General features: G+C 43.6%; 1 protein-coding gene and 1 long non-coding RNA gene across 5 annotated transcripts in view; both read left to right on the plus strand.

The window, feature by feature from the left end:
- The window catches only part of LOC140121787 (uncharacterized), a 44,180-nt gene extending 42,571 nt beyond the window's left edge, over positions 1-1,609 (plus strand). For both annotated transcript variants that reach the window (XR_011854182.1, XR_011854183.1), the window contains exon 3: positions 1,138-1,609. This is a non-coding gene — a long non-coding RNA (uncharacterized lncRNA). The remainder of the gene's footprint in view (positions 1-1,137) is intronic.
- SESN1 (sestrin 1) overlaps positions 1-11,374 on the plus strand; it is a 133,597-nt gene extending 122,223 nt beyond the window's left edge. The window contains exons 1-10 of one of the 3 annotated variants that reach the window (XM_072141827.1): positions 5,120-5,353; positions 6,508-6,573; positions 6,789-6,989; positions 7,245-7,427; positions 7,538-7,774; positions 8,079-8,226; positions 8,344-8,456; positions 9,088-9,278; positions 10,063-10,207; positions 10,414-11,374. In XM_072141827.1, the coding sequence (XP_071997928.1) occupies positions 5,267-5,353; positions 6,508-6,573; positions 6,789-6,989; positions 7,245-7,427; positions 7,538-7,774; positions 8,079-8,226; positions 8,344-8,456; positions 9,088-9,278; positions 10,063-10,207; positions 10,414-10,500 (1,458 nt within the window). In that variant the 5' untranslated portion in view covers positions 5,120-5,266 and the 3' untranslated portion in view covers positions 10,501-11,374. Of the gene's footprint in view, positions 1-5,119; positions 5,354-6,507; positions 6,574-6,788; positions 6,990-7,244; positions 7,428-7,537; positions 7,775-8,078; positions 8,227-8,343; positions 8,457-9,087; positions 9,279-10,062; positions 10,208-10,413 lie in introns of those variants that run through there. The other 2 variants (XM_072141826.1, XM_072141824.1) reach the window with 2 other exon arrangements.
- Positions 11,375-15,000: the final 3,626 nt, after the last annotated feature.

The following is a 15,000-nucleotide window of genomic DNA, read 5'->3' on the forward strand; positions in this document are numbered from 1 at the left end:
ATTATCCCATACAGCACTAAATGGCTTTTTTGCCATATTACCATCCATAACAATTTTTATAAAACTTTATCAAAAAAGTTCCCAAAATGGTATCAGTGAAAAGCGTATCCCTCAAATCATGATACCTTACACAGAACTGAAATATGAAATATAGAAAGATTAATGGTGTCACAATATAACGATAAAGAGAAATGTCATTTTAAAAAAGAACAAATTTACTACCTCTATGGCCACGGTTAGGCCCCTTCCACACTAGCGAGTGTGATGCGATGAACTCGCATCACACTCGCAACGCAAGCTGCCGGGAACGCACGGCACGAACGCTGCACCGCGGGAGTGAACTCAGCATGTCAGTTCACTCCCGTGGTGCAGCGTTCGGGCCGTGCGTTCCCGGCAGCTTGCGTTGCGAGTGTGATGCGAGTTCATCGCATCACACTCGCTAGTGTGGAAGGGGCCTTACACGTACCGCTAGGCGTCCATTCATAACGCGACGCTAGCGGACAGGGGGAGGTCCTCGGCCCGAATGCACATGCGTTTCCAGTGAGGGCGCGTTCACACGTTGCGTTTTGGTTGCGTTTGAAACGCATATACAACAGCTGATGTGAGGTAATTTGCCTAATTACATTTCCGTTAACAAAACGCATGCGTTAACATCGCGTTTACGATGCGTTTTGTAAACGGAAACGTTTACAGTGATGTAATTAGGCAAATCACCCCTCCTCAGCTGTTGTATATGCGTTTCAAACGCAATGAAAACGCAGGTCAAAACGCAACGTGTGAACGCGCCCTTAAACGCATGCGATCAGCTTATCAATCGCATGCGTTTCCCTGGAAACTCATGTGCGTTCAGGCCGAGGACCTCCCGCTGTGCGCTAGCGGTACGTGTGACCGCGGCCTATGATTCTATGTACCCAAAGAATAATAGGGGGCTGCAAGTGTAAAGAAGGTTTTTCCCTTCTCCGAATACATTAAGCAATGACACTAGAAAGTAACATGTGTCCCACTGTTATCAAGACCTAGCCTTTAGAACAGGGGTAGGGAACCTACGGCTCGGGAGCCAGATATGGCTCTTTTGTTGGCTGCATCCGGCTCTCAGACAGATCTTTCATAAATAGTGATGACTGCTGTGTCTCTTAGACTGATCACTGGACACAGGCAGTGATGTTACCGCCTGAGCCTGGGTCAAAGAGAAGAGCGTGGGAGTGATGAGGAGCTGGCTGCAGGGAGCACTGGTAAGTGAATATTCTTTTTTTTTTTTTTTTTGCTGTGAGCACCTATCTACTGGGGTGCATGTGTTGTGGCTACCAATCTACTTGGGGGCATGTGCTGTGGCTGTCTAGCTACTGGGAGTATGTGCTGTGGCTACCCATCTAATGGGGGTATGTGCTGGGGCTAACTATGTATTGGTAGGCATTTGCTGTGACTACCTATCTCCTGGGAAGCATGTGCTGTGGCTACCATTATACTGGGGGGGCATGTGCTGTGGTACTGGAGGACATGTGCTGTGGCTACCTATCTACTTGGAGTATGTGCTGTGGCTACCCATCTACTGGGGGAATGTGCTGGGTCTACCTATGTATTGGGAGGCATGTGCTGTGACTACCTATCTCCTGGGGGGCATGTGCTGTGGCTACCTATCTCCTGGGGGGCATGTGCTGTGGCTACCTATATACTTGGGGGGGGGGGGCATGTGCTGTGGCTACCTATTTCCTGGGAGTATCTGCTGTAGCTACCTATCTATTGGGGGTATGTGCTGGGACTACCTATCTACTGGGAGGCATGTTGTGGGTGTCAGGATATGGAGTAGTGAACCCCTTGGACCACCGTGGACAATGATGTAAGCAGACAGCTGGACCCGGAATTTAAGTGGCACCCGGTCTTCATCAGAGCGTGACGTAAAGCAGGATGGTCTTGCTGCAACGTCGTACCACCAGGTCGTTCCACAGGCGTGACTTGTCCGCGGTGGAAGCCAAGCTCAAGGTACGGGATCCCTAGGCAGTCTCGTGGTCAGGCAGACCGTCAAGGCAGGCGGCAATGATGCGAGGTTGGGGACTGAGCAAGAGATCAGGGCTGGCAGCGAAGGAGCAGAATCAGGAACAGGTCCGGAGTCACAATGGGAGGTCAACACTTGGGAAGGAAACACTGTGGAAAGCTTCCTCATAGGCATGAAGCACTAAGATTCTGCGGGGAATGCTGGAAGCCGCCGGTCTTTATAGGAACCCGGGAAGTGGGCAGCGCCAATCAGCGGCGCACTGGCCCTTTAAATATGAGAGTGCCGGCTCGCGCGCGCTAGCCAGCCGGGATGGGAGCCGAGAAGTGGTGAGTTGAGTGAACTCTGAAAGGGGCACCACCATGGAGAAGGGCACGGGTGTGATGTAGATCGTAGATTGCTTGGACTACCTATTTACTGAGGGGCATGTGCATATAATATGGCTCTTACGGAATAACATTTTAAAATATGTGGCGTTCACGGCTCTCTCAGCCACCAAGGTTCCTGACCCCTGCTTTAGAATATGGCAAGTAAAAAGCAAAAACAGAAAATGGCCCATCCTCAGAGCGGCCATGGTCATATGCAGCCACCCTCAGTGCATGTAGCATGTATGTTAATGATGTATTCATATTAGGATGAAAATGTATAGACATTTCTGTAGAAAAAAAATCTGTTTTGTATAAATAATTGAGACCAGAACAACTTTTATGACAACCAAGTCACACTGAGAAACCACACTCCATGTGAGCTGGAAAATACATCTGTATAGAGGTGTGATGAATAGGAAGTCAGCTGTTATGAGGTGGTAAGGTTTGACCAATGGAGAGCGCTCCTGATGTCTTCATTATTTACTTCTACTATTGTGTAGGTCATGTTCAGACTGAAAGAAATATGTAACCTACAGTTGACAAGATGTTTGCACAGTGGAAAGTGACTCAGGCTTGATTTTTGCATGATGCAGCCTGAAAACCAGTTATTCTGCAGACAGTGGAAGTATTATATTATTGAGCTTGTTGATCAACTATTTTTAGCTAATGATGTCAATATCAACACAATATCACCAAGGCTTTCGTGGACATATTCTCCAGGCCATCTACTCAATGTGTGCAAGATGTGCTTATAACATCTTATCTAGCAATTGATGGACGACCCAGACAATGGACAACCCACGATCAGAAGGCTGCAATAAGCAGCAGTGATTCACAATACCAGACTTGACCACCACCAAAGGAACAGATCCAGGGGCGTAACTAGGAGAGGCAGGGCCCCATAGCAGATATTTGCATGGGGCTTCCCTTCCCCTGTCCTCAGCCAAGGCTCTCACGTCTCTACAGCCCAGCACGCGCCCTCAACCTAAATTCTCAGCCCCTTCCTGGCTTCCCTACCAGATCTTCGTGCTCTATGCCAGTGAAAAAACTTGTACCCTTGACCCGGTTCCGTGTTTGACTTTGATCCTGTTCCTTGACCTCCCAACTATGATTCTGCCTAACGTCTGTGTACCTCGCCTTGGCTGCCACTGCGGACAAAGTCGAACTTTTGGAATGACATGGTGGTACCAAGCCGCAGCAAGTCCAACCCGCTTTGCAGCAGGCTCTGGTGAAACCGAGTCCACTACCTCTGGAGCCTGACAGTAAGATGGACCGTGCCAAGGTTCCGCTACCTTAACTGGCTGATCTTACCACCGTTGTGGTCCAGATTGCCACGCAAGGTGAACAGCTCGGACACGTCACAGCCATGCTGCAGCAGTTGATTGCCACCCAGCAACAGCGTCAGATTCCTGCTGCTTCTTCTGCTACTCCAGTTTGCCTGCTTGCCACTGAACTTAGGCTGAGACTCTCCATACCTTCAGGGCGCGTTCACACATTGTGTTTTTGTCGCGTTTTCATTGCGTTTGAAATGCATATACAACAGATGATGAGAGGTGATTTGCCTAATTACATTACCGTTTACGTTTGTAAACGCAATGTTAACGCATGCGTTAACGCATTTACGATGCGTTTTGTAAATGGAAATGTTAACAGTGATGTAATTAGGCAAATCGCCCCTCCTCAGCTGTTGTATATGCGTTTCAAACGCAATGAAAACGCAGGTCAAAACGCAACGTGTGAACGCGCCCTCAAAGTATGATGGGGACCCCAAGTTGTGCAGGGGCTTTATCACCCAGTGCTCCTTGCACATTGAGCTTATGCCTGCTAATTTCGTCACGGAACGGTCTAAGGTGGCATTCATCATCAGCCTCCTCTCCGGGAAGGCCCTGGCATGGGCTACTCCTCTCTGGGACAGAAAAGACCCGGTAACGGCTAACATCACCTCCTTCGCTGAGTTCCGGTCTGTCTTTGAGGAACCTTCACGGGCGTCTTCAGCTGAGACTACAATGCTGAACCTGCGTCAAGGAGACTCATCTGTTGGTGACTATGCGGTTCAGCGCACAGCAGTACGCAGCCAGGGGGAATACGGCTATGTGAATGTACCCTTGATGTGTGCAGTACTAGATCTACACAGTAGGAGTCTTTTTTTACTGTAAATAATTTGCCTAGGCTACTTCTTATGACAAAATGGTGGTGTTTCAGTAGCAGTGAGTAAGTTATATTCCCCTTTTGTCACCTGGCCTACATTGAAATCAAGTGTGACAGAAAAATTTACCCTAACAAGTGTATGAGGTCTGCATCGGGGCTGTAATATGCATTGACTGTGTGGCCACTGGATTAAGAATAACACAAAAAGCAAAGGCTTTCCCCCCTGTGTACTTTTTATGTGCAGAGATGTGGGCTTCAATTACATAGGAGTTGCTTTTTTTCATTTCTGAAGCAGCCTTGAGCCCCTGGAAGGAGAGTTGACCAGTGTGTGTATATATGTGTATTTGCGCACTGCTCCAGCCTGCAAGGAGTTAAGACAAAAAAGAGAGAGAGAGAGAGCTGTTTGCAGAGCCTGGTGTTTTTCAGAGCATCTTGTTTTTCACAGACTGGATTCCCGCCCACATTACGTCAGGCTGCCCCCGGGCCCCGCCTCGTTTAATCAGCTGCTGACAGCTCCCCTCATTGGCGGAGCTGGTAACGCGAAGTGTATTGGGATTGGTCAAGCCTCCTGTGGGGGTGTGTATGGCAGCGTTGGCCGCGGCCCACCAGGACTTGTTTATGAAGCTTGGAGCAGGGCAGTGCTCGCCGTCCGTGCTGCAGAGAGGCTGTGAGGAGGTTCAGCTGCGCTGGACGAGTCCTAACAATAGGTCCATCCTATCCCAGTGCCCAGAGCTGTGTATGTGTCACTGACTACTATAACATGAGGCTGTCACCACGGGCCACTACTGTGCAAGCTCCGGAAATCATCTGCAGCCGCTGCAGCGGAGTGTGCAACAACAAAGTCAAGGTGAGCCCCAAAAACAACGGAGCGAAGACGCGTCGTGTGCAGTCTGGTCTGGGGCACTGCCGCTTTCTAGGAATGTGCCGATCGTCTCTGGGATCTTTGTGTCGTCCTCGCTCTCTAGTAAAGCCCTTGTCATTCATTGAAGAGATCGGGCAGCTGCCTGTGTCTGCGATTTCGCAGTGTTGCATCAACTAAGGACAAAGCGTTTTACTGTATGAGGAGACCGTATTGTAAGCGATTGTCTGGTGAGACATGTAGGGGCAGGTCCGGTGCAAGTATAGTGTCCTATGGCGCATAAGAGCCCTCACATACAGCAGATCCCTACTGTATGGTCTCTGCAGTAAGCCCAGGACATCTGTAGGGAAACAAAGGGGAGTAACTAGGATAACAAACTAATACACTTGCGTCTTGGCAGCTATGATTTCTGCATGAATCGTATGTATGTGGCAGATGGTGAAGACGTCATTGTTATGTACAGATCTATGGGATGATGATGGTGGGGCTATAGAAAGGCCCACCTTGTATTTGGTGCTTTCCAGTGGAATACCATGCCATCACTTAGTAAACAATATACTGGGAATGATCCACATTTCTTTCTTCTTATGGGCACTAAATGGCATCTAAGGTTGTCACTGCATCCCAATGTGTACCACAGAGATCCCTTCCATGATACATGAGAAAAGTATACTCCTTTTTCTGGTTGGCATTGCACAGGGTTCCCTCACCTGTCAATGAGTTCGCTGTCTTGCAGCAGTGAATTAACCTGTATGAAGTGAACCCTTAAAGGGGTTGTCCCATTTCAGAAAATTAATGTTATTGTTTGTATTATAAAAAGTTATACAAATTTCCAATAACCTTCCTGTATCCATTACTCGCTGTTTTCTAGATCTATGTTGTCATTCTGTAGAAAACTGCTTTATTTACTGTTAGTAAATGGCGCTTTGATTCTTCTGTGATATAGCGAGCCGTGCAGACAGATTTCTGTCCGCAGTAAACAGAAGCTTTCTATAGAATGGCAAGCCGAAATCCAGAAAACCGAGGAAAGGATATGGGAAAATTGTATAACTTTTTATCATAAAAACATTAATTTGCTGAAATGGGAATACCCCTTTAATACCATGCAGAGACATTAATGTTTGGTTTGATCTATCTTTTAGGAATTGGGCATCCGAATACCCCGTCCAGTTGGTCAAGGGCCCAGCAGATTTCTCCCTGAAGAAGAGGTTGGTGATTTCTACTTCTTTTAAGACTTGTTCCCACTTAATCAAGTAGAAACCTGTTCTGTGTGTGTATTTTTACATATGCATAGTAACTATGACACCGAGGTACTCCATACCTTGGAAGTTTTCGCTGATGAATTTATCCATTCCCATAGATGGTGTATAGTCCATGGCAGTTACTCAGCTTAACCTTCCAACTGTCTGTGCACTTTCTATAGATTCTGCAAGTTGGAACAGAAGACTCCAATATGCACTCCATGTTTGCTGATGCTTTTTCTGATATGGGGCGCCTGGATAATATCACCCTGGTGATGGTTTTTCACCCACAGTACTTAGAAAGCTTTCTAAAGACCCAGCATTACTTACTGCAGATGGATGGCCCATTACCTGCCTCGTATCAGCACTACATAGGGATTATGGTAAGTAAAGTTTGTGGTCACAGGCTTATCATAAACACAGAAGGAACACCTGTAATCTCAGATGAATAAGGAAATCTTGCAGTCCTCTCATAGAATATTAATTTTCAATTGCTAGATGCCATACATAACCAGAAGACTGCTCAGGAAAAAGAGGGATTTGGTTTTTGGGAAGTTTTATTGTACCGTACATCAATAATGCAGGGCCACATGGATATTCCTACAATGTACTGATTTTTCAATCTGTTTCTCTTTTAGGCTGCAGCTAGGCATCAGTGTTCTTACCTTGTTAACCAACATGTCAATGACTTCATCCAGAGTGGAGGAGACCAGAAGTGGTTAAATGGTCTTGAGAATGCTCCTCTAAAGCTTCGTAACTTGGGAGAGCTGAACAAGTTGCTGGCACACCGTCCTTGGCTGATCACAAAAGAACACATTGAGGTAAACACTGCTCACTTCATCTTTATCAGACCAGCACTCATGGTGTAAAACCTGTTTTCCAGTTTTGTGGCTGTCTTGGTGTAGACTGATATTTATTTTGTATTTTACAGCAATTGCTAAAAACCGGAGAGCATAGTTGGTCTTTGGCTGAGCTGATCCATGCAGTCGTTCTTCTTGCTCATTATCACTCATTGGCCTCCTTCACTTTTGGTTGTGGAATAAGTCCAGAAATTCATAGTGATGGGGGGCACACCTTCCGCCCACCTTCTGTCGGTAACTACTGCATTTGTGATATTACCAATGGCAACCATAGAGGGGATGAGAGCCGCCATACAGCAGGAAGCCTAGTAAGTTGGCTGTGTACGCATTTAAGAGTAAAAAATTTTTTTGTGGCCTTGCCCCTTTTTCCCTGACTAGTCAAGATGTATGCGTTTCTTGCCCTTGGTTAGTTATGTAGGTTGATGTGATTTTGTTTTCATATGTTAATATATAGCCCATGTTGTATAGACTGTTTCTTCCTGAATTTTGGGGGCCTTAAGTTCTTTGGCTAGGAAAACCTGAGCACCCCTGAATATATGAACCCCTTTATGTTTTAGCACATGATATGTTTCCTGAATTTAGATGAATTGTTTTTCTATTTGTATTCTATAGAGTTCAGATTCTTCTTTTGAAGTGGAAGTTCTTATGGAAAAAATGAAACTGCTTCAAGAATGTAGAGACGAAGAAGAAGCAAGTCAGGAAGAAATGGCTACTCGTTTTGAAAGGGAGAAGACTGAGAGCATGCTCACTTTTGCTATAGGTACAAATGCTTTCTATAGATGGCTTACAAACTTATTTTATGTACCATTTCAACACAGGCATGTAAGCTTTATAGTATTGGCACATTAGATGATTGTCTGTCTGCTACTCTTCATAGAAGATGAAGACCCTCCTCCTGGCAGAGAGGTCTCAAAACATTTTGAAGACACAAGTTATGGCTATAAAGACTTCTCCCGTCGTGGGATGCATGTTCCCACATTCCGAGTACAGGTAGGCCTTCAGACAAGATCATTTCTTTATATAATGAAGTGTTTATGAACATCATAGAGGGAAGTCCCCTTCATGAGCTGGCACAGAACTGCTTGCTTCCAATGGGAAGTGAAGAAAACTGAAATCTGTATTTTTCCAAAGCGCTTCAGCACTGCTGATTTCATCAAAAACGCTGGACAAAATATAGCGGAATGCTCAGCGTTTTTGTTTAGTACAATCAGGCCTCGCTCACATCTCGCTTAGATCTTATTCAGTTATTTGCATCTGACATTGTGAACTCGGAGAGGTCAAACATCGAGAACAGGTGCAGATCTTTCCATTATACCTCTTACCTCTGTAGAGTTGCTGGAAAGACCTGCACCTTTTCTGGCTGTTCTACAACTCCTGGTTTTGGCTTATAGTAACTAACTTGCACCATGTGAGGAAACCACACAAACCCCATAGTTGGTCATTTTGCCTGTTGGGTGAACTGGTGACTGTTGTGTGATGACTTGGAACATATATATAATATATATATCTCAGTGCTGCTTAACGAATTATTGTCTTAAAAATTCAATATAAATGGTAGAACATAATAACGTTTAATCATGATTTTATTTTTTATTTCCCCCCCACCCCCCACCCCCACCAGGATTTCAGCTGGGAAGACCATGGCTACTCCTTAGTTAATCGTCTTTATCCAGACGTTGGGCAGCTACTAGATGAAAAGTTTCATATTGCATATAACCTTACTTATAACACCATGGCAATGCACAATGATGTAGATACCTCAACACTGCGGCGGGCCATATGGAACTATGTGCATTGTATGTTTGGAATAAGGTAAGAGATTTTCTGTTTAATATTAGTTTTGAGTCATGTAGTAGTGAATGAAAAATCAAAGAATGAAAAAAATTAATCCATATTTGAGATGCCTGGATATCAGATGGATTTCGTACACAACAAGAACACCATAACTCCCTACTTACTTGTATGATTTTGGTGCTTTTCTTTAAGGGAATCTGCCACCAGGGACCTCATTTTCACTAAAGACAGGTTGCAGAAGCCCATGACACCTGCAGTGCAAATGTTTTTCTGCCTTTTCCAAGCATTTGCATCACAATATAATTGTGTGTTATAACTTGCCTTGCACCCTGACAAAATCCTATGAAGTCACAGCGGTTAGGCTTTGGTTTCGATTCATTAAAAAAAACATGTGACATGTCTGTGCTGAAGACTGCTCAGCTCTTGCCCCCCCACCTTTGTGCTCATGTACAGCTCCTCCCTCCTGCTCCATCACAGAGCTTCCAGCCTGGTGAGATGACATCTGTGAGAGGGAGGAGCTTTACAGGAGAACAAAGGTGGGGCCAAGAGCTGAGGAATGAGTAATGCATCCAAACCAAAGCCCAACCCATGGGACTACACATATGGCTTACACCCTGACAGAACCCTAACACAGTGTGACAGTATTGTAATGCAAATGCTTAGAAAAAGTCGAAAGACTTATGTGCAATGCCGGTGTGATGGGCTTCTGAAACCTGTCTTTAGTCAAAATGAGGTCCCTGGTGACAAGTTCCCTTTAATGTAGTCTGTTTTGCACATCTTACCATATTTTTCTTATTCACAGATATGATGATTATGACTACGGAGAAATAAATCAGTTACTGGACCGGAGCTTTAAAGTTTACATTAAAAATGTGGTGTGTAGTCCAGAAAAGACAACCAAAAGAATGTATGACAGCTTCTGGAGGCAGTTCAGGCATTCTGAGAAGGTGAGCCATGGTCAAATGTACCTCCATAGCTCAGTTCCTAATAACCCTGACTAGTAACTGCGTTACCTAATGATACTGAGACCTATTTACTGCTTTCCTCTAGTTCTAACTTCAGCTGTATCTTATATAAATATAATGTATATTATGTAGCATTCTCAGCTCGTTATGTACTCTTACACATTTTTTTCTTTTTTCTTGTTCTACAGGTTCATGTTAATTTGCTTCTTATGGAAGCGAGAATGCAAGCTGAACTCCTTTATGCTCTGCGAGCAATAACTTGGTATATGACCTGACTTTTCAGTCTTCAGTGAATCCAATACTGAATGTTCCACAGGGAATCTGGATTGCCGGGTTCCCTTGCCTTTTTGGTAGCTACTTTTTTCAGAAGTCCATTGTGCCATAATTCCCATCATATCAGCTGGTTGGTATCTATTGGGCTGACAGTTGAATGTTGCTCTGCAACCCATCACCACATACATGTCTGGTCTTTCCAATCCAGCAGTGTTGTGTGATTTTGCAGTGATGGACTCTTTGGAAGTATAGAGGATGGAATGGGAAATGCGTGCTTTGTTTTCCCACTGGGACTAGTGGTGCTGCTCTCCTGTTGACAAGACAAGCTAAAACACACATGGATACTGCTACAACCTGAGCCTTGTTATAAAATATACTGCACATGTCTATTCTCATACACTTGTGCATGAATTTGCCATAAAGAGGGGAAATATTCACATCTCATACTTGGCAGATTAACAGCTGAATCGTTGGCTGTGTGTTGCTGTACAATAAGCTGTGAAATATTACATTTGAAATTGTCTTCCTTTAAAATGTGCGTGTTTCTACACCGTTCTCTTCATGCTTTAAAAGGTCTGTTCAGTCCGCTGACTACAGGGAAAGTGGAATATCTCTTGGTAGTGGGATGCACACTCTGGATGATCACAATGCTTATTCTATGGCAGCAGTCGGGTAGAGGGATGCAGTTGGACTGATTCACTAGTCATTTGCTGCTGAATAACACCCGGGGTTTACAGTTTCAGACTTGATCAAGATGTGAATGTTAAATGAAAACATAGCTGTATGGAAGTGTTTGTATAGACTGGTAAATATCTTTTGAAGCTTTTTTTTTTCAGTATTATTGATATTTTCTAAATAAAGAAAAATAAAAAGTTGTATTTTGTGCTTATTTATTTTCTTGATACAACTAGAAGTATATTCGGATGAACAGTGAGCCCCAGCTGCACTGTACGTCTTTATTCTTTGGTTCAGTGCAATCACGGTGATACAAAATTTATAAAGGTGTTTTCATGTATTAAATGTGCACAGAAAAATTTGTTTTGCGGTTTTCAGACGCTAATAACTGAGAGGGATCCTCCACCTTGGGACAGGAAACCTGAGCATAAAGAGACATGCCTATCTCCTAGCCTCAGGGGTGTTATGGTGCTGGCAGGACAGGACTTTTGGTGCAGCTGGTCTTCCAGGATTGATGTCTCACACAGAACACAATGCTCCTGTTTGGACTGTGTGTCTGTTAGAACCGATGAGCACAGGAGGATTGGGGTGTTGTCACAGAAACAGAAAATGCTTGCACTTTTCTATGTTTACCATGCGTTTGGCTAGTTTGAACCTGTTTATCTTCATTTCTAGAAATGTAAGCAGCTGTGAAACAGATTAAAACTAGCCAAACACATGGTAAGCTTACAAAAACGGACAGTGCTGGGAATAACACTGATTGTGAAACAGTACCTACAGGACAGATCACATGTATCTCTTCAATCCCACCAAATGCAGAATGGCGGTGCTGGAGAGGATCTGTCCTGACTTACATCTGTCATGATATAGATCAGTCATGACTCAATCACGGTCACTGGGCAGTCTAAATCAAATTGGTCAGTGGGTGGGTGTTGCCTAGTGATTAAGTTGCTGAATAACATTTCCCATTTGTCTACTTAACACTTTCATAATTTTGGAAATTTTTTCCTGTATTTTCAGAATTTAGTATTTTTGGGATAAATACTGTTTTGAATGAAATTTTACATATTTAGCATTAAAACCCCCTATATAACCAACCCATTTTCAAATCTGCACCCCTCAAACTATTAGAAACAGCTTTTAGGAAGATTGTTAACCCCTTGATCTTCATAGTAATTGAATCAAAATGGAGGTGAAATTTAGAATTGTCAAATGTTGTCGGTTATACGTTCATTTAGCACTAAAATTTACACATTTCCAAAAGATAAAAAGAGAAAACCCACCACACAATATGTTCTGCAATTTCTCCTGAGTTCAGAGATCCCCCACATGTGGTCGTTACTTGTGTTATGGGGGCACAGCGAGGTGCAGAAAGGAAGGAGAGCCCTGCAGCTGCCAGGATTTTAGTTTTCTCATTGGCCCCTTTTGTAGGCTATAACATTTTCACTTTTTCGTTATTGGGGTCATGTGATGGCATTTTTTTTTTTTTTTTCGAGATGAGTTGCTTTTTCCAGTGTTACCATCTTGGGGTTGGTATCACCCATTGTTGAAAATTAAGGAACTTATTTTGAGGACAGGAGTAGAAAAGCATCAATTCCGTACTGGATTTTTTTTACTTTTTTTTTTGTGTTCACCGTTTAGCCTAATAATCCTGTTATCTTTATTCTATGGGTCGATATGATTACAGGGAAACCGTACATGAATATTTTTTCTTGTGTTTTACTAAATTTGCCAAATTAAACCCTAATGTGGGGATCATTTTTGCATTGATATCTTCCAAGTGGCATAGCATTTTTACTTTTTTGGCTTCCGAGCTGTTTTTTTTGCGGGACATGTTGTTCTTTGCAGCAGCATCATTCTGGAGTACATATGTTTTGTTGATCACTTTTTATTGCATTTTTGTGGGATTCAATAGGTAAAAATTTTTGGAGGGTTTTTAAAGGGTTTTTTTTTTTTTAATACCTTTTTACCACGTTCATCATACGGGTTCAATAATTAATTTTAATCTACGGATACGGTGATACTATATATGTGGGGTTTGTATTATGATTTAGACTTCTTTTAGCATTCTATTTCTCTAGATGTTATGGGACATTTTTATTTTATTTTTTATTGAAAAACTTTTTTTTTTTTTTTTTACTATTTCCACCATGGGACATGAACAAGCAATCATCTGATTACTTGTTCCTGATATTACTCTGCAATACTGTTGTATTGCAGGGTATTAGCAGTGTCAGCCTATACATATGCACAGGCTGTCACTGTGCCTTGAAGATGACATCACTGGCAATGCCTGCAGGCAGTGCTGGGGTCCTGATCTGACCCCAGTGCTGCCATAACAATGATCAAAAACGGCGCGGGGGGCAATCGTGGAGGAAAGACAGCCCCCGCCCCCGCCCCCAAAGGCAAGTTAAATGCTGCAGTCGTGCTGTTTAAAAGGTTAAACACCCGCTGTCAGAGCCCACTCCGACCGCGGGTGTTACCCAGGGATGTCAGCGGTAGATTACCGCTGACGCCCTGCACTGTAGCCGTACTGCGCTGAAGCGCTAATTGCAGGAGCCCGCACAGTACAGCAAAGGTGCAGAGCGCTAAGGGGTTAAGGCTGCGGTCACACTTGCAGTCACTGCGTCACAATCAGCTTTAAGGTGGTTTTAGGTGCAGTTTTGTTAATATAATAAATGAAAGACATTTGTGGAGCAGGTTTCTCCTTCAGAATCAAATTCACTCGTTCAGTTCAGATCTTTCACCTGTTAAATTAACAAAACTGCACCTAAAACCACCTCAAAGCTGATTGCTATGCAGTTATAACTGCAACGTGTTCAGTTTTTCATATGCAGTTTTTGATGCCAAAAGCAGATGTGGATGATAATGGGTGAGAACATATCGGTGAGAAGCTGTTCTTTTTCACTCCACTCCACTCCATGGTTTGGACATCAAAAACTTCACCTGAAAAACCGAACATATAAACGTAGCCTCAGGGTGGTGCCACAAGTCACGTTTTTGGACGGTTTTAAAGCATGCGTTTTCAATCCATTTAAAAAAGGCTGCATGTTTGAATGTTTACCATGTTTCATTTGTGATGTCATATGACTTAATTGTTATATAAGGTTCCATTGTGATTCAATAAGGTTCTATAGTGATATCATTTTTTTTGTTTATGATGCCTCTCACCCTTTCTGCCTTTTTGGGGACATTGTTAAATGTCCACCAGACAATTTGTTTTTCTCCAGTAAAACACATTTATCTTATATTTCAGATTTGCTAAATGTCCCAAATGGCATTAATCATTTCAAGTTTGCAACATTTTTTGATACAAAAAACTCAAGATGAAACCATACTTGACAGTGATGGTGAACCTTTTAGTGGCCGAGTGCCCAAACTGCAACCCCAAACCTCCCTCATTTATCCCGTGGTGCCAACCAAAAATTAAAGCAGTAACTTATTGCTCCCTGTTCTTCAACAACTTTCAATCATACTGGCCTCCTGACGACACCAACACAGTAGAAAGGAGGGAAAATTTGCATCATTGTAGCTTCTTTCCAGTGTCCCTCTCTACACAGAGAACCAATGGGGCCAGCAGAAGGTCCTCCAAAGATAATTCGTCTCTCTCTACACATTCTCACTCTTCCTACAGTCCCAAGTACGTATCACTTTAAAATATCACTGAAAGCAGCATCTTTTAAGTTGCTTGGAACTGCAGGAAGATTCTTTGAGTCCTGTCTGGTGTCCTGGGGAAATGGCCCGGGTGCCCACCCGTGCCATAGGTTCGCCACCACTGCCTTAGGGTGATGTAACACATGGCGTTTTTAGGCCATTTTTACTTAGGG

Source organism: Engystomops pustulosus, chromosome 3 (assembly GCF_040894005.1).
Source record: "Engystomops pustulosus chromosome 3, aEngPut4.maternal, whole genome shotgun sequence".
Taxonomy (NCBI): domain Eukaryota; kingdom Metazoa; phylum Chordata; class Amphibia; order Anura; family Leptodactylidae; genus Engystomops; species Engystomops pustulosus.